The sequence below is a fragment of the Mytilus trossulus genome, chromosome 4 (assembly GCF_036588685.1).
Source record: "Mytilus trossulus isolate FHL-02 chromosome 4, PNRI_Mtr1.1.1.hap1, whole genome shotgun sequence".
Lineage (NCBI taxonomy): Eukaryota > Metazoa > Mollusca > Bivalvia > Mytilida > Mytilidae > Mytilus > Mytilus trossulus.
Genome location: NC_086376.1, coordinates 2,553,276 through 2,577,013, shown reverse-complemented (window position 1 = coordinate 2,577,013; position 23,738 = coordinate 2,553,276). Strand labels below are relative to the sequence as shown.

General features: G+C 32.1%; 1 protein-coding gene across 1 annotated transcript in view; it reads right to left on the bottom strand.

Annotated features, from left to right (window-relative positions):
• The window catches only part of LOC134714488 (probable E3 ubiquitin-protein ligase HERC1), an 81,983-nt gene that overhangs the window by 7,330 nt on the left and 50,915 nt on the right, over nt 1-23,738 (bottom strand). Inside the window, exons 42-75 of the mRNA XM_063575774.1 lie at nt 23,428-23,702; nt 22,693-22,870; nt 22,244-22,407; nt 21,783-22,021; nt 21,170-21,272; nt 20,439-20,690; nt 19,915-20,103; nt 19,217-19,391; nt 18,691-18,919; nt 17,963-18,152; nt 17,172-17,496; nt 16,295-16,497; nt 15,022-15,225; nt 14,566-14,690; nt 14,077-14,279; nt 13,658-13,748; nt 12,696-12,863; nt 12,332-12,430; nt 11,905-12,078; nt 11,141-11,276; nt 10,471-10,619; nt 9,756-9,947; nt 9,227-9,365; nt 8,747-8,928; nt 8,013-8,168; nt 7,431-7,656; nt 6,434-6,681; nt 5,846-6,076; nt 5,304-5,473; nt 4,782-4,947; nt 3,956-4,032; nt 3,448-3,619; nt 761-841; nt 220-372 (exon numbers count right to left, since the gene is read on the bottom strand). Coding sequence (XP_063431844.1) covers nt 220-372; nt 761-841; nt 3,448-3,619; nt 3,956-4,032; nt 4,782-4,947; nt 5,304-5,473; nt 5,846-6,076; nt 6,434-6,681; nt 7,431-7,656; nt 8,013-8,168; nt 8,747-8,928; nt 9,227-9,365; nt 9,756-9,947; nt 10,471-10,619; nt 11,141-11,276; nt 11,905-12,078; nt 12,332-12,430; nt 12,696-12,863; nt 13,658-13,748; nt 14,077-14,279; nt 14,566-14,690; nt 15,022-15,225; nt 16,295-16,497; nt 17,172-17,496; nt 17,963-18,152; nt 18,691-18,919; nt 19,217-19,391; nt 19,915-20,103; nt 20,439-20,690; nt 21,170-21,272; nt 21,783-22,021; nt 22,244-22,407; nt 22,693-22,870; nt 23,428-23,702 — 6,064 coding nt within the window. The remainder of the gene's footprint in view (nt 1-219; nt 373-760; nt 842-3,447; nt 3,620-3,955; nt 4,033-4,781; nt 4,948-5,303; nt 5,474-5,845; nt 6,077-6,433; nt 6,682-7,430; nt 7,657-8,012; nt 8,169-8,746; nt 8,929-9,226; nt 9,366-9,755; nt 9,948-10,470; nt 10,620-11,140; nt 11,277-11,904; nt 12,079-12,331; nt 12,431-12,695; nt 12,864-13,657; nt 13,749-14,076; nt 14,280-14,565; nt 14,691-15,021; nt 15,226-16,294; nt 16,498-17,171; nt 17,497-17,962; nt 18,153-18,690; nt 18,920-19,216; nt 19,392-19,914; nt 20,104-20,438; nt 20,691-21,169; nt 21,273-21,782; nt 22,022-22,243; nt 22,408-22,692; nt 22,871-23,427; nt 23,703-23,738) is intronic.

The following is a 23,738-nucleotide window of genomic DNA, read 5'->3' as shown; positions in this document are numbered from 1 at the left end:
AAGACAGATTCTACTGTACCTGCTGATTCATTTCCCTAAGTCTGTAATTAAAGACAGATTCTACTGTACCTGCTGATTCATTTCCCTAAGTCTGTAATTAAAGACAGATTATACTATACCTGCTGATTCATTTCCCTAAGTCTGTAATTAAAGACAGATTCTACTGTACCTGCTGATTCATTTCCCTAAGTCTGTAATTAAAGACAGATTCTACTGTACCTGCTGATTCATCTCCCTAAGTCTGTAATTAAAGACAGATTCTACATATTCCTTCCTGTTGTTGAATGTAAGTTGTATAGTCCTACCACCTGGTATTACTGGGACTAGCTGTCCTGTAACACTCTGTCCTTCAAACGAATCTAGTGGGATAAACTAAAAAATACAAATATACTTTATAATAAATAGTTAGAATAAATGTTTATTGTGTATGGTCTGATATTGTCTACTGTCTTTTTTCTCATAGAAATTAATAAAATTATCAACATATTCTAAAATTTATATTAAAGATTAATTTTAAAATTTGCATTTATTTGCCTTGAAGGGAATATCTCCTTTTGTAAATGTTTAAATTGAAATAATGTCCTTGAAGTTTTTGTGTCCATTTTATCATAAAAATTTTGCTAAAAAAACCTAATTAATTCCAATGTTTAGCATAAAAGTATAAGTTTAAACATATTTTATTGTTCAAAATGACAAAAGGATCAGACACAAGTTTTACAACTTAGTAACGTCTTCTCCAAAAAGTATTGATATTGTTTACCTCATGGAAGTTTGTTTCGTTGACTCCACTTTCATGGATATCAATAATCCCTTTCAAACTCTGAATATAGATGTGGTCAACCTAAAATTAGAATAAACCTAGAATATATCTTTAAGATCTTTATTTATAAATGCATCCATCCATGTATTCATGAACCAGATGCTCCGCAGGACGTAGCTGTATACGACCGCAGAGGTTGAACCCTGAATGGTTGGGGCAAGTATGGACACAACATTCAAGCTGGATTCAGCTCTAAATTTGGATTGTGATTAAATAGTTGACACAGCATAGGTTTCTAACACAGAATGAATGTGTTCTAATGAACTTAAATTTTTTGTTTTCTCTTAGAGCAATTCACTATGCTGTTGAATATTAATCCTCTCAAAAAAATGTTTGAAGAAATTTTCTTTTTATTTATGAAATTTCAAATGAGAAAATTGAACCCAATTTTTTTAATCACATCCCCTTTCCCTTATTCCAAAACTAATCTCAATTATAATTTTGCAACAATAACTACTCATTTAAATACATCATAAAATATTAAGATGTAAAAAAACTGGTTGTTATCACTGAATAGTAAAGATTATTTTAATTTATCAGTTGGTAGTAAAAAGTGAATATACATTGTATATTGTATATAACAAAGATTTAAGTTGATTCTGGACAAAGAAAGATAACTCCAAAATTCTTGCAATTGCACAATATTGTGCAATTAGATATTTCTTGCTTACTATTCTGGACAAAGAAAGATAACTCTAATTAAAAAAAAATTGCTATTTCACAATATAGTGCAATTAGATATTTCTTGCCATTGCGCAATACTGTGCAATTGAAAAGACTTGCTATTGCACAATACTTAATATAATAATTTTAGATCCTGATTTGGACCAACTTGAAAACTGGGCCCATAATCAAAAATACATGTACATGTTTGGATTCAGCATATCAAAGAACCCCAAGATTTCAATTTTTGTTAAAATCAAACTAAGTTTAATTTTGGACCCTTTGGACTTTAATGTAGACCAATTTGAAAACAGGACCAAAAATGAAGAATCTACATACACAGTTAGATTTGGCATATCAAAGAACCCCATTTATTCAATTTTTGATGAAATCAAACAAAGTTTAATTTTGGACCCCGATTTGGACCAACTTGAAAACTGGGCCAATAATCAAGAATCTAAGTACATTTTTAGATTCAGCATATCAAAGAACCCAACCGATTCATTTTTTGTCAAAATCAAAATCAAACAAAGTTTAATTTTGGACCCCGATTTGGACCAACTTGAAAACTGGGCCAATAATCAAGAATCTAAGTACATTTTTAGATTCAGCATATCAAAGAACCCTACCGATTCATTTTTTGTCAAAATCAAACTAATTTAATTTTGGACCCTTTGGACCTTAATGTAGACCAATTTGAAAACGGGACCAAAAGTGAAGAATCTACATACACAGTTAGATTCGGCATATCAAAGAACCCCAATTATTCAATTATTCCTAAACTGTTGGGACCAAAACTCCCAAAATCAATACCAACCTTCCTTTTATGGTTATAAACCTTGTGTTTAAATTTCATAGATTTCTATTTACTTATACTAACATTATGGTGCGAAAACCAAGAAAAATGCTTATTTGGGTCCCTTTTTGGCCCCTAATTCCTAAACTGTTGGGACCTAAACTCCCAAAATCATTACCAACCTTCCTTTTGTGGTCATAAACATTGTGTTTAAATTTCATTGATTTCTATTTACTTAAACTAAGAGTTATTGTGCGAAAACCAAGAATAATGCTTATTTGGGCCCTTTTTTGGCCCCTAATTCCTAAACTGTTGAAACCAAAACTCCAAAAATCAATCCCAACCTTTCTTTTGTGGTCATAAACCTTGTGTCAAAATTTCATAGATTTCTATTAACTTAAACTAAAGTTATAGTGCGAAAACCAAGAAAATGCTTATTTGGGCCCTTTTTGGCCCCTAATTCCTTAAATGTTGGGACCAAAACTCCCAAAATCAATACCAACCTTCCTTTTGTGGTCATAAACCTTGTGTTAAAATTTCATAGATTTCTATTCACTTTTACTAAAGTTAGAGTGCGAAAACTAAAAGTATTCGGACGACGACGATGATGCAAACAACAACGCCAACGTGATAGCAATATACGACGAAAAATTTTTCAAATTTTGCGGTCGTATAAAAACAAGTGAATCTGTGAGCTATTGCTCACTAATGATACACCCGCAGACTAAAAGTATAACGTGAGCAGGAGGTTGTTGAGTGAAACCACATCACTCAGTATAGCTGACTCATATAAACCATGAAACAACATTTCAGAACTCTTTGTAATATAGTTCATTGGACAGACGTACAGATGGACTGATGGACAGATAAAGGTAAAACAGTATACCCCCACTGGATTTGTAATTACGTTCTTATCAATTTTATGTTTTGGCAACCATGCTTTAAAATAGATATATCTTATTCTCTATGATTAAATAAAACATGCCTAATAGAAAGTTTTAAAACAATTTTACTTTCATTTGTTTTCTGTCCTTATATATTCACATACATTTTTTTCAAAACTTTAAAGTCACTACTAAGTAATTCTATGTTTTTCTTTATATTTGAAATCACAGAGTTTTAAACTCTTGTAAACAGATTGCTATCTGACCCTTAAAGGCATGAGTACCTCTTCTAAATCTTCAATTCTAAGTGGAATTCCCACCAAAAGTTTCCAAACACTTGGTGCTAAATGTAGATCTAATGGTTTCTTAGTTCTGACGGCCACACCAAACAAGATTCCCATAAATCTAAACATAGCTAGATCTTCATCTGAATTCAGTGATGGATTTAAAAGGAACCTAGAAAAAATATGATATTAACATTATTAAAACAACAATCATAACAATATTTATTTCACTTTATTTAAATGAAACATTTAGAGCTTGATCTCAATGTAAAAGACCATCACAAATGAAACAGACTCATTGAAACACTGCATTTAAAATTACTTTAGAATATACATTATCTGTCCAAAGATTCTTGTCAATAATAAAACAAAAATAGCATCCATTTATATGATAGTTCTCCATTTCAAGAGTTCCATCAAATTATGTGTTTTGATTTATCCTATTGTTTACAAAGAATAAAAGGGCTTTGGATTTATTGACAATGTCTTCAATCAAAAATATAATTACCTATCTCTGTTATTGCCAGACTCATTCAGACAATTTGGTGTAGGGATCAGAAATGGTACAACTCCAGTCTCTAACTCCTGCAAAAAGTATTAAGATGATGTTAAAACCATTTGAATTTCCACTTTAGTATTATAAATAAACAGTAAAGCAGGAATTTTGTTTGCCAAGTTTAAAAGTCTGTCTATCTATAGTTAACTTCATATGGACAGACTGATAAGATGTATGTTATTATGAATTTTCACTGCAAAAGAGATTTTTCAAATTTTTATTATCATTCAACATCTTGAGATGTTTTTCACCCATACCCAGTGCATAAAATAAGTGAAAACAGCATGAACAAGAATGTGTCCACAGTACACAGATGCCACATCCACACTATCATTTTTCTATGTTCAGTGGACTGTGAAAATAGGGTAAAATCTCTAATTTGGCTTTAAAATTAAAAAGATCATATCATAGGGAACATGTGTACTAAGTTTCAAGTTGATTGCACTTCAACTCCATCAAAAACTACCTCAACCAAAAACTTTAACCTGAAGCGGGACAGAGGAACAAACAGACGGATGCACAAACCAGAAAACATAATGCCCATAAATGGGGCATAAAAATCTGAGACTGTAGATGAGCTGCTCATCATTTACATCTGTTTAGCAAACTATGCCATCAAATATCTTTTTCTAAAACAAAGCTTATCAATAAACCTCTGTCTACTGGCTATATACATAGACATTTCTACCCCCATATAATGAATACAGACAGTTTTGGTTAATATATATCCAATGAGAGAAAAAGTTATATATAAGTAATATAATACGCCCAATATTACCTGACACATTTCTGTGATTGTATCATCAAACACGCCCCCAGCATCATCTGCCCCTTCACCAATCAGTTTAACCTTCCATGCTCTAGCTGGTAACCGTAAGTCTTCCTGTCTTAACTTCACAACCTGTTGTCCTATCTGGGTATACACTGGTTTACATTTCTTTCCTCTATAAAAGTAAATAGATCAATTTTACAAATATATAAGGGTGCAAATTGAAAATAAGCAAAGATAAAAAAGGAAGAAAACTAAAAAATACCAGAATAGTTTGTCTAGAAAAAATCTTGGCTTTAAATGACCAATATTTGTGAAATTAACTAATTATGATGTCACTCTGACTTCATAATTGATAGTGAGCATATCAAATTATTGTTCAATTTAAAAAAAAAATAATATGAGAATTTTAGAATTTTTAAGTCACACTGAATTTCAGGACAAACAAGCTAAAATCATACCAACTGCCTTGATCTTAACGTTGAAAAGAGCATTTATTGTATATAAAATAATTTTGGCAGATAGTTTTACCTTGTTGAGAGCCTTCTGACTGTTATCTGTGGACCATAGTTCTTACCCTGAACCATAGTTTTACCTATAGCTCTAACCATGGGTAATGTATATACTCTTGGAGATAACAACATTCTTAGTCTACCATCAATGATACCCTCCATTCCAGCATCATATCTGTTTAACTCACTCTACAAAATAGTGGTGTAAAGCTAATTTAAGTTAGGAAGTGAACAGTGTTACACATGGTATTCAATATTTACATGTTTAATTCTGTTTTAAATCCTACTACTTGTTGTCATGTACTATCAATTCATTCAATTTCTTAATTGTAAAAACTGAAAATAATTCAATTAAATGTTTTAAATGTAAAACTGAAAGTCAATTATGCTATATCTCTTCCTAAACTCATTCACTTGACATACAGCCATGTAAATCTTGACAACAAATCTGTCTTATGTATCTCTCTATGTTATACATATAAATAATAAACTCGTATATAAACAGAGTACAAAGTGCAAGTAATCTCTTATATCATTGATAGATCCTATTTATTTACTAACCGACAGAGTAGTAAGAGGGAGTAATCTCCATGATGTATAAATCAGATCTGAGAAATGATGAAGTAGTTTTAGTCTGCCTTGAACCTCCTCTAGGTTGATTCCCTTCAGACTACCAAACTGAGTAGGAACACTATCTGGTAACCCTAACTGTAATGAGACTGGTACCCCGGGTACTCTAGGTAAAGCAGGTACAGCTGTCCAGGCACCACTGTGTGTTCTACCGGCAGATATCTGAAAGGAGAACAGATTATTTTCTTTATACATATTTCATTTGATAGAAAGATAAGGTTGAACACAACACAAAAAATTACAAACCTCAATTACTGAGATATCTTGGGGACCAAGCTTCCATTTTGAAAGTTAATGACAGGCTTGATGAATAATCAGCTCAAACTTACAACACTGATTGTTTCATGTAGAACTTCTCAGTCATGACAATGATTATAGAAATTTTTACCATCTTATGTTCCTATAATATAATTAATCAAATTACTAACTTTTAAATTATTTTGCATATCTTCCAACTAAATGATCTGCAATGCAATTAAAACAATGGTTTTTACAATTAATGCATAAAAATAAAAATACCTGTTTGATATTTTTGCCAGTTAAACAAGGTACCAGTTGAGGTTCTCTGACAGGTGAATTAGTGTGACCTAGTCCCAATTGGCCTTCATTATTGTTACCCCAGGCCCATACATCTCCACCACTGGTCAGGGCTAAAGTGTGATCTGACCCGCATACCACATCTTCAATATAATACCCTGCCAATGATGGGACTTCCTGAGGTCTTGTACAACTTCTGGCTCTTATATCTGGTTGGCCAATCAAGCGATCTAAAAAATCAATATAGAATACATATAGTTTATCCTTAATATTTAAAAAAAAAAACAATATTTTCAAGACAAACAAATGAATTAAGGATGACAAAAAAGTTACTGTTCATAAAAAAAAATGTTTGGCCAAACAATAGGCAATAGATGTTCTTGGCATTGCTGTTTTTTCTTTTCAAATGGTAATTTAGACTTCACCGTGACATGGAGTTGAGTTTTAGATATTGAGTGAGTTAGTATTAAAGTAGATACTATAGAAAAAAACAATTTTATCATACGAAGAATTTCAAATTACAAGTGATGTATCTATAAGGATCTCAAGGAAAATAACATTAAACAGTTGGAACAACATTCTCAGTCCATCAATTTGATATTGAAATTCAAGTCTTGTCTATGTAAGGGCTATTCCAGAAAAAAATGTATGGGGGAATTGGAAGGCACATTGTATTAATAATACATGGGTGATGGGTATCAGAGCAACTTTTCACACTATAATGTACTATAATTCTTAATTACAATTGTCTGGGTGGCGGCTGCTGACAAAAACTGCCTTCCAACACCCCAATACATTTTTTTCTGGAATAGCCCTAAGAAAGTTTCAGAATATTTAGAAAAAAATACATAGTTATCAAAGGTACCAGGATTATAATTTAGTACGCCAGACGCAAGTTACATCTACATAAGACTCATCAGTGACGCTCATATCAAAATATTTATAAAGTTAAACTAGTACAAGTTGAAGTAAATATTACCTTGTCCCCATGTAAACACTCTTCCATCTTTAGTCAAGGCAACAGAGAACTGAGCACCACAAGCTACTTTTTTGATGAACTGTCCCTGTAAAGCCTCTATCTTTGTAGGTACCAGTTTACCAGACGTATTACCCAGTCCAAGTTTACCATAGTCTCCATCACCAAAGGACCAAACTGTAGCACCATCAGTGGACACACAAAGGGTATGGTTCAAACCACAAGCAACCTTATAGAAATAAAAAAAACATTTAAAATTTTTATTTTGGAGGTAGAAACAAAGTGTCTTCATAATTTCCTTGCTAAAAGAGAATTCAAGTTTGTACAGAAAATCCTTTTGGCTGTAACTCCTTGATGAATTAAAACAAATCTTGTTTATTTCTGGGCATTAATGTCAGAAAAATCTTCAGCATTGTTGTCTATGCATTTTGTCTATCTATAATGATATCTTCATCTTGACACAAATGTCTAATATTGAATATATTTTTCAGGTATGGGATATTTTTGTTGTTAATTAAAGTATTCTATATGACAGAGTCTTCTGTATACAATAATAAAACAATAACCGCTCTAACGTAAACTTACGTAACCAACTGGATGACCATCAAGGCCCATAACTCTTTCTGGTATTTTCTTGTTAGATGTTGACCCATGACCTAGTCTGCCATAGTCGCCATTACCAAAGGTAAACAGTTTACCATCAGATGTTACAACAGAACTGTGTTTAAATCCACAGGAAAGCTGCAATTAAATCAAGGAATATAATTTCTAGGATTGACTGTTCCAAAGTCTAAGAAGAGTTGTTGATATTTGTGCACCAATGACCATTATTACAGACTTAAGATCAAATTGTTTTAACCAATACTTTATTTTGTAACTGTTTTAAGGTGTTTTTTTAAATAGCTGACTCTTTATTTTGTTGTTTTCACTGATATATTTATATAAGGAAATGTCCAGTTTCACTTATTCGCAATGATTTATGTTCACATTCTTTTTCTACTTGCAAAAGTGGCTTTAAAACAAGTTAGTTTACAACAGAGTTAATGGTATTTTTGGTACTTAGATTCACCATAAACGCATCATTAATACTACTCTACTTCACATTAGTTCAAAAATCATAACAATTCAAATGGAACCTATAGGAAACCATGGCACAAAATAAAGACCCTATAGTGTGTCTAAAATATATGGCTTTATAATTGGAGTTAACAAACAAACAAACAACTCATGGATGGATCAGTTTGAAGAACAACCTTTGAAAAACTTAAATTTGATGAATTTGAAAGTTGATATGAGTTGTAAAAAGTTTATATTGTTACTTGAACTATTTCTTCCCCTTGTAGAGCCTCAATTTGTCTTGGTCTCCTCTGTCTATCACTGTTACCATGACCTAGTTTACCATAATCACCATCTCCCCAGCTGAATACTTCTCCACTCTCTGTCAGAGCCAAACTGTGACCATCTGATCCAACCGAGGAACACAAGTTAGTCACCACAAAACCTGAAATAATGAAGAAACCTGTATTAACAGAACTCTTCATTTTTTAAGAAAATTCTTTATATTGACATGTTATAATGTATTAGACTGAAAGATTGTCTACCTTAGTAGTGTAATCATATAAGAGAAAATACAAGTTAACACTATTTTATCTACTGGTAAAAGTTGAGTAAATAAATCTCTTTCGAAATCTACTAAGCTCACTGTACCTTCAATGGTAATAACCATTGCATACTGAAGACTGTTCCCTTTTACTCAATAAAAGCCCTTCTCAACGATCTGATGACAATCTGAAACCTACCTTGTATGGATGATATCACAGTTAATGTATGGTGGTCATCGGAGTTACCCTGTCCTAGTCTCCCATAACTCCCCTCTCCACAAGCCAACACTGTCCCACTACTTTGTACTACAAAAGTACAATTCTGTCCACATATAATCTGGAAAGAGAAACAGAGTTTTTTTTTGTTTTTTTCAATACATAAACTTTCATCCAAACTTTAAAGCTATCATAATACTGGGCAAAATATATAAATATCAAAAGTGAACAAACTGAAATCTATCCCAAATAATATTAGACTTTTTATTTGGTTTACTATTATTGAACATGAACACTAGAAGAAAATGACTTAAACCTGACAAAGAATAAATGCAGATATTATTTTTCCATAAATACTTCACTGTTAGAGAATCTTGAATTCACTACCAAAATTTAGTGAAAATAGCTATATGACCTCTTACAAATTATTGTTTGTAACTTTGTATACATGTTTATTTTTATTTACAAGTTAAGAAAGATTAATACCGTTTGTTTGGATATATATATATACCTGCTGTGCACAAGAAAAAGTTGGTACTTTAGTTGGTACAAAGGAAGCTCTTCCTCCTTCACATATCTGACCATGTCTACCATTACCCCACAGATAGGCCTCACATTTCCCTCCAAGCTGCCAATCTTCTGGTCTCTGCATTGCCCACACCATGATCTGGGTATCCATATTTAAATCCCATTTCACATTGTCCTATTTAATACAAATTAATATTTATTATCAAATATATCTTGATCTGCACATGCTAACATAAAAACAACACCAAGGCTGAATGATTAGAAGAAAATCTATAATTTGAAGAACAAATGCTTTCAAATGTTCTAGTCTCAACTGAATAAATCTTTGTTCTCATGAAAAGAGTAATCAAGTAAAAAAAAAACTACATATTTTTCAACACTGTTCAAGATCTAGATTTGATGTTATTATTTTCAACAAGTTTTTCAGTTACTTTAAATGAGGGCTATTCCATTTAAACATACATCAACCCCCAGGAAGGCACTATGACAATAGGGCAGCCACCCAGAGAAGCATTTTTACAAATTTTGAAGGATTGTCCTCATCACAACTTTGAAAAGGGCACCCACCACTAGAAGTGGTTTCAAAATGCCTTCCTGGGGGTTGATCTATGTTTAAATGGAATAGCCCTGGTAAGTTATTTCATAAAATTCTAAAATAAAAGAGAGTAATGTAAAAATCTAAATAATTAAACATTTACCAGAATTTCAGGTCTTCTTTCTGTCATTTCCCTGTTTAACAACTTAAAGGATTCTGGGAAGTGTGTTCTCTTTGTTAATGCTTCTGTGGATTTCAGTGCAGTTGAAAAAGCCAGTAACCACTGCCACTCTGGAACAAGTCTTTCTATATCTATAAGTAAAAGAATTATTCCATGATGTGCTTCCAATAAATTATTTATGTTTCATTATGCTTATAGTTTTCCTTGGACTAATTAATTGCCAAAAACACCCAACAAAAAATTCAGGAAAACATGTGACAGTGTGTATTAATTTATTCATCTTACTACCATATGCCTCATTATCTCTGAAAACTTTTCTTTTTTTCATAAAAGAAATATCCGTACAAACAATAAAGACTAAAATTTTCAACTTGACCAAATCATAAACACTTCAACTCTTCAATGGCAAAAAAAAAGCAACTATTTTTTTTTCTTCTCTACAACGGAATTTGGTTGCTATATAATTATCAGTTCAATAAATTATATTGTCATCAAACATAGCTTTGAAGATGCCTCTTTTGAGATATATGCCAAATTTCAAATCCGAATTTAACCTTTATATTTTTTGAATTTTCATTTAAAATCCCTATAACTTTGCCACATACTAGAAGTGTTGATGTCATAACACTGAATATGGAACACATGTACTTACTATTAACATCCTGACAATGATGAGGAGGAACAGGACTGTAACATAAAGCTTTCTCTAGATTCAGTCCTACGGCTAGTACTGCTAGGTACTGTAAGAATGGACTATGTACTAACTGCTGTCCTGATACAACAATTGCCTGAAAAAAGAGCACATAAATATATTAGATTATAAATATGAACTATGTAGTGATTCAGCAAGCAAATCCAATCCAGAATCAATATTGACTGAAGAATACAAATTAGTTTTGAATCCTGATTTGAAGTAAATGTTATTTTAAATACATTGTAATTCTATGTGTCAATAATACTGACAATTGTTCGACCACTTCCTTTGGTATTAACATAAAATAAATATAACATTGATAAACATCTAGATCATCCATTTTCTTCCTTTTGAAATTTGAGTTATGGAGAACTAATGAACAAGTAAGGAAGCCAGCTGAAGCCAGTTGAGGGTCCAGATGAAGGACGCCTCCAGGTGCGGGAATTTCTCGCTACATTGAAGACCTGTTGGTGACCTTCTGCTGGTTTTTTTTTATTTGGTCGGGTTGTTGTCTCTTTGACACATTCCCCATTTCCATTCTCAATTTTAACATCAGATTAAAAAATATGTAAAGTAAAAATAATCCCAATATTCCTTCGAGACAGTGAAGTGATTGTTGTATACTGCATTTGCTTTTTTTAACAAAGTTTTGGGTTCAATTTGCGTTGCATTGTTATTCCACCAGTATTACCCATCTTATATTAATTGACAATAATTATTACCTTTTCATGTAAGTACTGGTCCTGCAGAATATTAGGAAGACACTGGAGCAGACCTTGAAGACATGGTGCCTGACTCAATCCCACAATGCCTTGTTGTTTTAGTGATTTCCTGGCAATAGCCTGTGCTCTGTATTTCAAGTATGTCTCAGGTAAATAATGTAACAGAACAACATCCTACAAGTAAATATCAGCAGACATTATCATTGGTGGATTATAATGGATAGTTATCACATATTTTTTTTAATTTTCAAATTGTTTCTATGTTTTATATAAAGTCCTTTTTCATTGATGAGCAGCATGGCAACCATGTTCAATACATAATTTGAAGATCCCTGCTCTTTACAAAGGCAACTTTTGAATGAGTATCAGGGAGAATTTCAAACTTTACTAAAAAACGGTGTGCATCTGTTTAAACATCATATATTACCTTTACTCTATTGAAGCAAGCAGCTAATCCAAAATCAGCATACCAGCTAAGATCATTAACACTGCCATTCTCTATATGGGTTTGTAATAAACAGCCATCCTGTAAAAAAAAAAAAAAAAAATAGATGAAATGAAATGAAATGAAATGCTACTGTTAGTGCATAAAATTTCTTTTAAAAGTTTTGTTTTTATTTCAATTGTTTTTTGCTTAGATTAAGAAACTATCCTTATCAAAATTTCAATTATTAATTTTCTTATAATTTTTGCAGCAAATGTGAAATTAAGGTTTCACTAGCAAAATATAGCATATTCATTCTCTAGAAATCAATTTCACTCAGTATAATCAAAACATTATTACAACTTACTGGAAGAGACCAAATATTTAACCATCCTCTAGTACATCCAGAAGATAACATCATTCCATTAGGACTGAACGATAGAGCTGTTATTCCTGTAATGTGTCCATACAGTGATACTACGGGAGACAGAGTTATCTCCTCATGGCCGTCATACTCTCCATTCTCAGTTTGTTCCTGTAATTATATTCAGTTTAACACATAAATTGTTTACGCAGTAGATTATAAAACACGAGCATTTAATCATTTCTATACAACTGATATCATTCTAACTTGTAACTAGTTATTTTGTTTATGTGTTATTTATTTGTTTATGTGTTATATATTTGTTTTTCGTTCATTTTTTTACATAAATAAGGCTGTTAGTTTTCTTGTTTGAATTGTTTTACATTGTCTTATCGGGACCTTTTATAACTGACTATGCGGTATGGGCTTTGCTCATTGTTGAAGGCCATACAGTGACCTATAGTTGTTAATGTTTGTGTCATTTTGGTCTTTTGTGGACAGTTGTCTCATTGGCAATCCTACCACATCTTCTTTTTATATTATACTGATAATTAAAAAAAAAAATCTCTAAAAACAAAGTAGCCTCCTTGATTGATTATCTTATCACTGCAATACAAAATATTTAAGGAATATATAGCACAACTGACAATGTGATTATGACTGTAGGGTCGCTGTGTCTCTTTTTTTCCAACAAAAGTCACAGGCTTAACAAAATCCATAGGATTTAAGTACAAATAATTTTAAAAACTTTTAATTAACTTTGAATTTACTCTACAAACCTTGAAAAAGTAATTGAGAAGTGTTATTTTGGTCAACTGACTTTGCCACTAAATTGCAGTGTCAATATATGTCTACCAAAATGCAATCATTTTAAAATCCCTTTTATATTGATATGATATCTTATACTTTTTTTCAAATGAATCTAGTAATATCTAAATCCAATATTTATGTTTTTTATGATTTACCTGTCTTCTTCCTCTGAATGGGGAGAGGTTGATGTCACTATTCATTATCTGTTTTACCGCCCAAATATTAACACAACCAATATCACTTCCACTGTAATAAATCCAACATTTTAACACATGTAAATATTGATATGATAAAGTAAAGTCTGTAGCAGCTTCATATATCTGATCTAATGTCCTTAAATTATTTTTTCTTCTTTCATAACAATAGGACAGATAATAAAAGTATTTCTTAGAAAAACCTAATCAACATTTGATATTTTGTTACAATATCCAATGGTAAAACAAACAGATATTAAACTTACAATATTTAACACTGTCTTCAAAAAATTGGTTTATGCCAGAAAATGTGAATTATTACTATTTAGAGGTAAAATATTTTTTTTCCTTTCGTCACATTTCAATATCAGTTAACATACCTTGCTAACATGAGTTGTTTATTATCTCCCTTGCCAAGCATGTTACACCATTCCAATGTTCCAGCAGGAGTAGTATGGGGAAGTACATACAACAGTATTAACCCCTCCCTTTGGGGGAACCAGAGTTTAACATTCAGGTCACCATCAGCACATGTTGCCAGTATATGACCAGTGGGATCCCACTTCAGACTCGATATGGCACTCTATAATAGCAATATCAAACTTTTACTTTTAATATATTTCATTTTTCATATTGTGGATTCTGAAAGAAAAATGTACTTTCATCTAACATTAAAGTTTGTGGTTTGCCTATCACAATGAAATCCACAAAAAGACACTAATCAAAATTAATCAACAGGATGCAGGGTTTAAAAAACACCCCTGGAACTTTCATTATAACATACATGTATCAGAGGATGTACTTATATTTTGAACCTTTATGTTCTATAAAATTTAGACCTAACAAATTATGACCAATGAACTACTGACCTGATGAGCCTCTGTTGTGACAGGCTGCTCTATATCTAGCTTACTACAAAGAGAGACTACTCCATCACTGTAGGCAACAGCAAAGTTTTTATCCTCATCAAACCAGGCTAGTTTTGTGACCGACACTACAAAATTTAAAAATGTATTTGGATACTAATAAAATATCATAGGTATACTGTAGTTATTTATGTTTGCATTACTTAAAATTTACAGGAATTTAAACTTGAAGTTGTAGAATTTAATGTTCCTTTTTTAAAAGTTCAATATAATTACATTGTATCTGAAGTTGTATTTTATCAGTGTTTCACCAAATTTTGTGGTTTATTTTCCTAAAAAAGTCTACTTTCTTTTACATTCCTTCTTACATACAAAGTCCTACGAATATTTATTGGAAGAAATCCTTTGATTATATGATACTTGTTATCCAAAGATTATTTATAAATGTTAACATCCTACCATTTCTTCTATAGCACTGTTCTAATTCTTGTCTTCTAAAGCTACTGGTATCTAGAATATCTATACAAGCTAAAGAGCCATCTAGACGTCCAATTAATAAACTGTCTGTAGTTAAACCAAGACAGCCACCAATTACTCCTTTATGTTGAGGCCAGGCAAGGGCAGTCACCCAATGTGGTTGTACATCTAGATAGCCACGTCCACCTAATGAAATATTTCATAAAATACTTCAGTTTAAGCAGAATTTTTAATTTCTTAAAATGTTTTTTCTAGCACAACTAGTCATGTTCATTAAAATCATTCACATCAAAGAACTACATAGCTATTTTTTTCTTTGCCTAAAAAAAGAATTAATAGAATAAAACCCAATGCTATTTGGTGCTGGATGTTGTTTTTTTTTTTAATTTTCATGTACTGTGAAAGTACTTTAATTCGTGGGTATCAATTTTCGTGGTTTGAGCAATATTTACATGTTCGAGGGTTTTTTAATTCGTGGATTTTAGTTTTCTTGAAGAAAAAAAAGAAACATTATAAAAAAGAAGGTTACAAATATTCTGGATTGAAGGAAATTGCAAAGTAAACATTGACCGTGTAAATCGTACTGATAACACTATTTAACCCATGATAAAGTGATCAACGGATTAAGGACCATCAAAGGTGTTAATGAGGCCATAAACATGTCACATTAAGAAAACAGTAACATAAACAAATGCCATAAACGTAAATTGAATTATCAAATATTTCTTATCAAAATCAAGCACAGCATGATATTATTATTTCCCATATGTACGAGAACAATGATGATATAAAATGACCACTTTATCATATCAGCATATCAATACCGGAAATCTGTCTTTTATCGATCAAAATATTTTTTATGAGAATTTAAAGATCAAAAGTTATGCAGTTTAGGTTATTAAAGATTAAATGGGTATAATCTTGCATGCGGTTGTAGTTCTGTGACTGCCATTAAAATATTCTCAGATTTGGCGTTATTCAATATATTCTCTAGATCATATCAGTATTCAAACCTTCCGATGGGGATCTGTCCGTGTCTTGATTTCAAATTTTGGACAATGATTGTTTTATTTCGTTGGACACTTAAATTCGTGGATAAAGTCATCCACGAAAACCACGAAAATTGGTACCCCACGAATAAAAGTACTTTCACAGTAAATCTATTTATGGGAATGACATTATTAAAGAACAAATGAAAAGAAGATTGAACAAATTGTATGCAGCCCTCACTTCAATCAAGAGTCACAATAATTACCTCCTGTAGTCCATATATTGACTAGACTATCCATAGATCCAGCCAGTAACTTTCCAGTACTACTCCAGCCTACATTATCTAGTAAATGACCATCTAAATCTTCCCCAGATATGTCCTCTCCTCTGTTGAATATACAGGTGTGTTGTAAGAACTGGTGGATTCTGTTTGGCAAGTTCCAAAATCTCACAGTTCCATCATATCCACTGGAGATTACATACAATATTCAAAGTTAAAATGAAGAAATAAAATTTGTTCAAATTTGTACTTTTATAAGGAACACTTTCAAAGCAACCTCTTGTGTGTTGTATACAATAAGTCAATAGCATGCTCTTCATTCTTTAAACAGATTGCACAATATCAATTGGGAAAAATATTTCATAAAGCTTTAACAATTTTATATTTTTTATATGAGTGTCCAAAGTCAGATGCCAATAGTACAGTGTTAATTTTGTTCATGTCTGCCATATTTGTTTTTCGTGAAGTGTTTTGTGCTATGCTGTTAGATTTCTTGGTTGAATTGTTTGACATTTTTCATGTTGAGACTTTTTATAGTCTACTACAGTAAAACCTGACTATACTGAACCCTTTCAGGACTTGAGATTTTGTTCGGTTTTGACAGGTATTCGGTTTCATCAGGTTTACAATGCATAAAATGTGATATGATTGGACTTCAGAACAAGTTTGGATTAGACAGGTTTCCAGTTTATTCAGGGTTCAGTCTAATCAGATTTCACTGTATATGGTATTCGGTTTCCTCATTGTTAAAAGCCATACAGTGGCATATAATTGTGTATTACCCGTTCAAATATCCTGTCATTTCTTGATAATGTAAAGCGTCTGGATACAATAAATTTGATATTAGTTTTAAAAGTTCTACCTTGTAGCTAACAGATTCTTCTTATTACTCCATTTACAACTATCTAATCTGTTTTGGTGAGCTTCTAATTTGGACACCTGACAATGTGGCAGGTCTCCACCTAGATCAGCCTGATTCTCCAGCCCCTGGGGGATTATCACCTGTGTAGATAGGGATTGCAGCAAATGTTTGGCAGCCCATTGTTTATGATGGGCTAATAATTTAGTTGATAATATACATGCTGACAGAGCATTAATAAGCTGTAGAGGTGATACATCATCTGATGTTGGGAAGTTAGATGTTGGACTTGATGGTACTGATTCTACTACAGGAGAGATTGATTCACCTGTAATTAAATATAAATAATGCTATCTATATGAGTAAACAAAAAGTCACACTAAAAAAGAAAACAAATTCAGTTTTGTAACAAATGTATGACAAATATATATGTTAAAGTAGATACAAAAAAAGGTTTGCTAATTGGAATAAGTGTGAAGAAAAAGATGAACACTTTATACCATGATAAAAGCTAAGAAACTAAGGAAGGCCTAAAAGAGAATAATCAAATAAGCTTTACTGTTTTCATTTACTATTTCATTTTCTTATTTCTCATTGACAAAGACATGAATTTATTTTAAAATCTACACTTTCAAAATTTTAATGTCTCACATTTCCTCCTATTTTCTATTAATATGCAAAACACTACAACATTAAATAAGTGCATTAGCATACCTCTTAATAATCTGGCTCCAGATAAGTTACATGATCATACCTCTTAATAATCTGGCTCCAGATAAGTTACATGATCATACCTCTCAATAATCTGGCTCCAGATAAGGACCTGACTAATTTTGACGTCCATCCTTTCTGTGTAAGTAGAGAAACTAATGCCTGAGTAACAGCAAATGTTGAAGATTCTGTGACTTTTGTCAAAACTTTTGACTTCTTCCTCACAATCATATCACTCTTAGAAGAGACCCCCATGGCAGCACCAAGTAATTCCTAAAAACATAAAATATTGATTGCAACATGTTTACAAATTATTCTGACTGTACAAAGGCTCAAAATGAATATTAAAACTGTTTTCAATTGTACATTCAAACCTTATCTCATTAATTCATAGTAAATTTAATGCACAACTCAACCCTGTTTATCATCAACATCTGAATAGAAAAATCCTTAACCATAGATGTGTGGGGTCAACATGTGCCCCTGTCTACTGCCAAATACAATTTTGACAAGTTTTTTAAGATTATAAGTTAATTTTGGAAAGAACTTCATCTGAAAATAACTGTTGGAAAATTGAAGGATAGAGATACCTTGGTAACACTATATCAACAGCCACTAAGTATAGGGACATAACAATGAATTCTACCCCTTTACCCCCTCCAATCTTTTGGTATACAACATTTCACTTACATTGTTATGTTTATATAATGAGATACACAGATTAAACCTAATCAGCTTCCTGGCTTATGCATATTATTTTTGAATCATGCCTGACTGTTTGTTTCTAATAAAGTACAGCAAAATGTCATACCTGTGTGCAAAGCTGAATCAATTGCTTCAATGCTGAAGTATTTTCCTGAACCAATGCTCCAATGCTCGTAGTCAAGTGAGACAAACTCTCATTAGCATCTCTTGGAGAGGACAGGGTTGTTGTGTACATTATCTTTCCTGTGGCACACAAACACATCATTTGTACTATTAACATTACATCAGATAGACCAATGTTCTCCAAGGCAGCTGGTAAACTACAGGACGGACCACTAGAATGTAAAAAATAACATTTGTACAATTAACATTACATCAGATAGACCAATGTTCTCCAAGGCAGCTGGTAAACTACAGGACGGACCACTAGAATGTAAAAAATAACATCAGTACAATAAACATAACATCATACAGACCGATAATCTCCAGGGCAAAACAAAATATGAATTAAAATCTAACAAAGCTTCTTTATATTGAATTTTGTATTACATTTATTTCTATCTCCTTAAAGAATTTTGGGATAAGCTTCTTTGGAGTAGCATCTTCTTATTACCCTTAACATATATGCTTACCTTCCTGCCAATACTGAGAGGACTTTGACAACCATACTCCTGGCTAGCATTACCATCATAGATGATGTTACCCTTTTAAGAGCTATTTGTCTGTCTACAGAGTTCTTTATATTGGCTGCCTGCTCTCCTAACTGTTTCTGTCTAATCTCAAGTCTATTTGGTTTCTTGGGTGTAGCTAATTAATATAATAAAAATGCATTTATACTCTTAAATTTATATATGTTTAATGATGCACATAAGACTTATAACAACATTACCAAAAACAATAGTTTCATTTACTGATTTACACTTGGTTAGTGAATTCCTTACAGTATTTTTTTTCAGAATAATTTGTGGATAAATTCAATTTTCAAAGTGGAACCTAAATTATTGTTTGGCTTTTATTGGCTTATCAATCAGTTAACAAATAACTTAACCATCCATTCATCTACACAATTTTGGTCAAATTGACTCAATTTGTAGTGACAAAATATCATTCTCTACCACAATTTTTTTTCAAAATCATTCACTTGATTTCAATGGCATGCAAAAAACATCAACAATAATATAAAATGCAGTATATACCCTAAATTTTTAGGTGAAAAGACAATATATTTAATTTTTGCTGAAGTAGGCTTAATCTTCCTTATAACATTTTGAAATAGAAGCAAATCTTTAAATACTCTATGTGATATACCACATTGTTGTGTAAACCTTACTTAATGATTCAATAGCAGTAGTTGCATTATTTTTAGAATTAAGCATCAGTTTGGAGCCCAGTGGATCATTCTCAGTAAATCTGATCGGATCTGGTGCTGGTTTCCTGTCTGTCAGTCCCAGTCTGCTCATCACATTGTCATATCCACTCATTGAGGCATTGTGATGTTCATTGAATGGAAAAGGAGTTTCTAAAATATAGATGTTAAAACATGACTTTTGCCCTTACATAAAACAATTTTTCAAGCACATATGTTAGTAAAAGAAAAACTTAAAATGCAGTATTAAGCCATTTCAATAAAACCATACATCACTGAGTGGATCATCTATAGAAATACCAAGTTTTTGAAAGGTAAAAAAAGAAAGAGATATTTTTTTACATAACTGTAAATTATCTTAATGTGAACCATAGATTATTTTTGTAATGTTATTCTGACTTAATTTTCAATGTCATGTTTGAAAACTATTTTTCTTTAAATCACATGTCCAATAAGAAATTAGCAATAAGATTGAGTAAAGAGCTTACCATAACCCTGATCTATAATATCCAGAAGATCTGGTGCCCTGTTATAAGCTTGGACATTAGAATAAGCAAGTTTATCAGTGGGTGGTTTGGCTTGGGATCGTGACGGCTGATCATTATGGCCACTAGCTAGCATATATCTATCACGACAGTTCTGACACATCAGGAAAAAAGGATTTCCGAATCCACACACTCCACCAAACCATCCATCCACGTAAACACCATTACTTCTGTATCCATGGTTACCACAACTTCCTGTTTAATAAATAAAAATTAAGACTTAATTCATATTTAATATTTATTATTTATTGCAAGTCTATCAAGCATGATTATATTATTATGATTAAACAAGGAAAATAGTTTTTGAAATAAACAAGAATGTGTCCCCTGTACACAGATGCCCCACTTCCATTATCATTTTTTATGTTCAGTGGACCGTGAAATTGGTGTCAGAGCTCTAGTTTGGCATTAAAATATAAAGGTCATATCAGAAAGAACATATATACTAAGTTTCAGGTTGATTGGACTTCAACTTCATCAAAAACTACCTGGACCAAAAACTTTAACCTGAAGTTGGACAGACAGACGAACGAACGAACTGACGGACAGACGGACAAATGGACGCACAGACCAGAAAAGATAATGTCCCTCTACTATCATAGGTGGGGCATATAAATACATTTTTTTGAAACATGTATACAAAATTAGTGAGTAGAAATAATAATGACATTTACCTCCACAACCCGGATGTTCTAGTCTCATGTGTCTATTGAAGTTAACCGTCTCTTGTCCACATAGTTCACATGTTATTGTACTCTGTTCCTCTATCTCTCTTCTCTGAAAAACACAAAACCACGTTTTAGATATAATGAAAACTTATGTAAATATTTCTCATAAGATAAAGGTATATATATATATCTTCAAGGCAAAAGCAAAATAACAGATATTACATTGTTGGGTTGATGTTTAGACGATCGCAAATTATATATCTTCTTCATATACTTCATTAAGCTACAACAAAATCTAGTGATTTTATACTGAGAATTTTGGAATACAAAATTTAATAAGATTTTTTCTTTTTAATTTAATTTGCCCCTATCTTGTCTGTAAAAGAGTGGTGTTGAATATGAGACATGATTCATATCTGTCAAAAATAGTATCGCCACCCTGGAAAAGATTTATTTATTTAAAAAGCACATAGACTTTTATAATGATCAGTACACTGAAGAGGTCCAAGTATCAGTAACTTTTATAAATTGATTTGGTTACTTCAGCGCAACAATTCTAGATGATTTAAATTTTCTTTGCATTATAATCTTTTGTTGCAGTTTTTGCATAAATAATTACCAGAACATTGAAGAGGTCCCATGTATCTAGAGCCTCTGGTTCCATATCAAACAAATCACTGGTATCATGATCTCTGTATAGCTCTTCCTGTAGATCTAAGATGTCATCATACAGTCCTACCAGTGACATGGCTTCATTAGAGGTGTCTAGACTATCTGGTCTCTCCAGGAAGTCAGAGAAAGATACAGCATCATTGGAAGGAAATGGTGGTTCAGATCTTTGGGCCTCTCTTTCATTATCTGGAAAAAAATACAAAATATTAGCAAGCTTTTATTTGTTTCCATGATTCTGTCTTTTCGAAAAAAAAAAAAACAGCGGATAAAATTTTACCAGACACCTTTGAAATGTAAGCTTATTTTCTTGCAATAGTTCATTCTTTTTTAAGGGGGCTGCCAAAGTCATTTATTCATACTATCATACTGGGCACCTTTTAACAGCCAGTATAAGTTTATCAAACTTACGAATATTTGACAGGAAACTTCTGATATCTACATGTCTGGTCCTTGTCAGAGGTCTAGGGCGTCTTGTAAATAAAGAACTTCTAGATTCTTCTTCTTGGTTTGTTTCATCTGAAGCACTCATTAAACCATCAATTGACATGGACCTTCTGTTACCAATCTGTCTGCTAATTCAACATATAACAATACTCAATTAAAACTATTTAGGGCACACACAAGCCCTCTGACACATGAAATCATAGAAAGAAAAAAAAAATGTTTAGACTAAACTTTAAAGTTGTTGTGAAGTTTATTGCAGAAATTAATTTTGGCAATTGCAAAGACCAAAGAATTGAAAGAAATGTCATTTATGAGATTAACATAAATGCAGATAAGATGTATTTCTTCTAGCTCTCCTTTTTATTAACTGATCAAAATATCCTTTATCTGGGTACTAGTATTTATGTGAATACCTCTGCCTAGTTGGCTCTGTAGCTGATTCCTGTACTGGACTGTCCATCCTGATTCTGATTTCAGATCTATAATTAGGTTTAGCCAGATCTTCATTACTATCTTCCTGATTAGGGTGTTCTAGTATCCACATGGCTACAGTATTAATACCCGACAGTGAAACCTCTGATGGATTTACACCTATAAGAAAGAACCATTTTCATCTATTGAAGACTTCTTTTTTTCATTGGAACATATTTTCTTAGTTTGAGCAAAAATTCCCTTTTCCCAGGAAATTATAGATTTTTGGTTTAAACAAATTCTGCATAAAAGTATAATTTATACCAAAATTTTATTTTGTTGAACACTTCATTGATTGTTCACCTTTCCCCAAGAAATCCATGAAATTAGAACCCAATAAACCGTAGTGAATTCAAATTTCTTACAACTACGATCGGTTTCATATAGTCTTGTTTGGTCTCTTGTAGAACCAATACATTGTTTTTTGTTTTGTTTTTGCATTTAAACTTTCTTCTAGTTTTAGTTTTATGAAGTGTTGATTCCTTAGTTTTCATAGATGTTTGTGAATTTCTAATTTTGTGGTTTTATCCGCAACAAATAATAATAATGAATCCACAGTAGTCTTTTAATACTGTAGATTTATTTAGTTTTGTTTTTGTTAAATATGGTGGATGGACAAATTATGTTTCATACTAAAGAAATCTTTTCATTCTGTCAAAAGTTTTAATAGTACAAACCTGTTTTAGTTATAGCCTTTTTAATAGAAGGCATAGTGAATCCCATTTCCAGAAGAGGTGTGGCTATGGGAGGTGGTGGGGGTGATGGAGATCGTGTCCTGATTGGTGGGTGTGGTGGCCTCCTCTGAGGAGGTGGAGCTACCCTCAAGGGAGGGGCTTGTGGTGGTACTTGTATGTTATTTGATGCTCTTGTTGATATAATGCCTGCAGGATGTCGTTCTCGTCTTGTTCTTCTGCTGAATAAGTTTCTTGATAAAGTACCTGCACTTTCTTGTCTAAAATAAAGCATTGTAGTTAGAAATATTATGTCA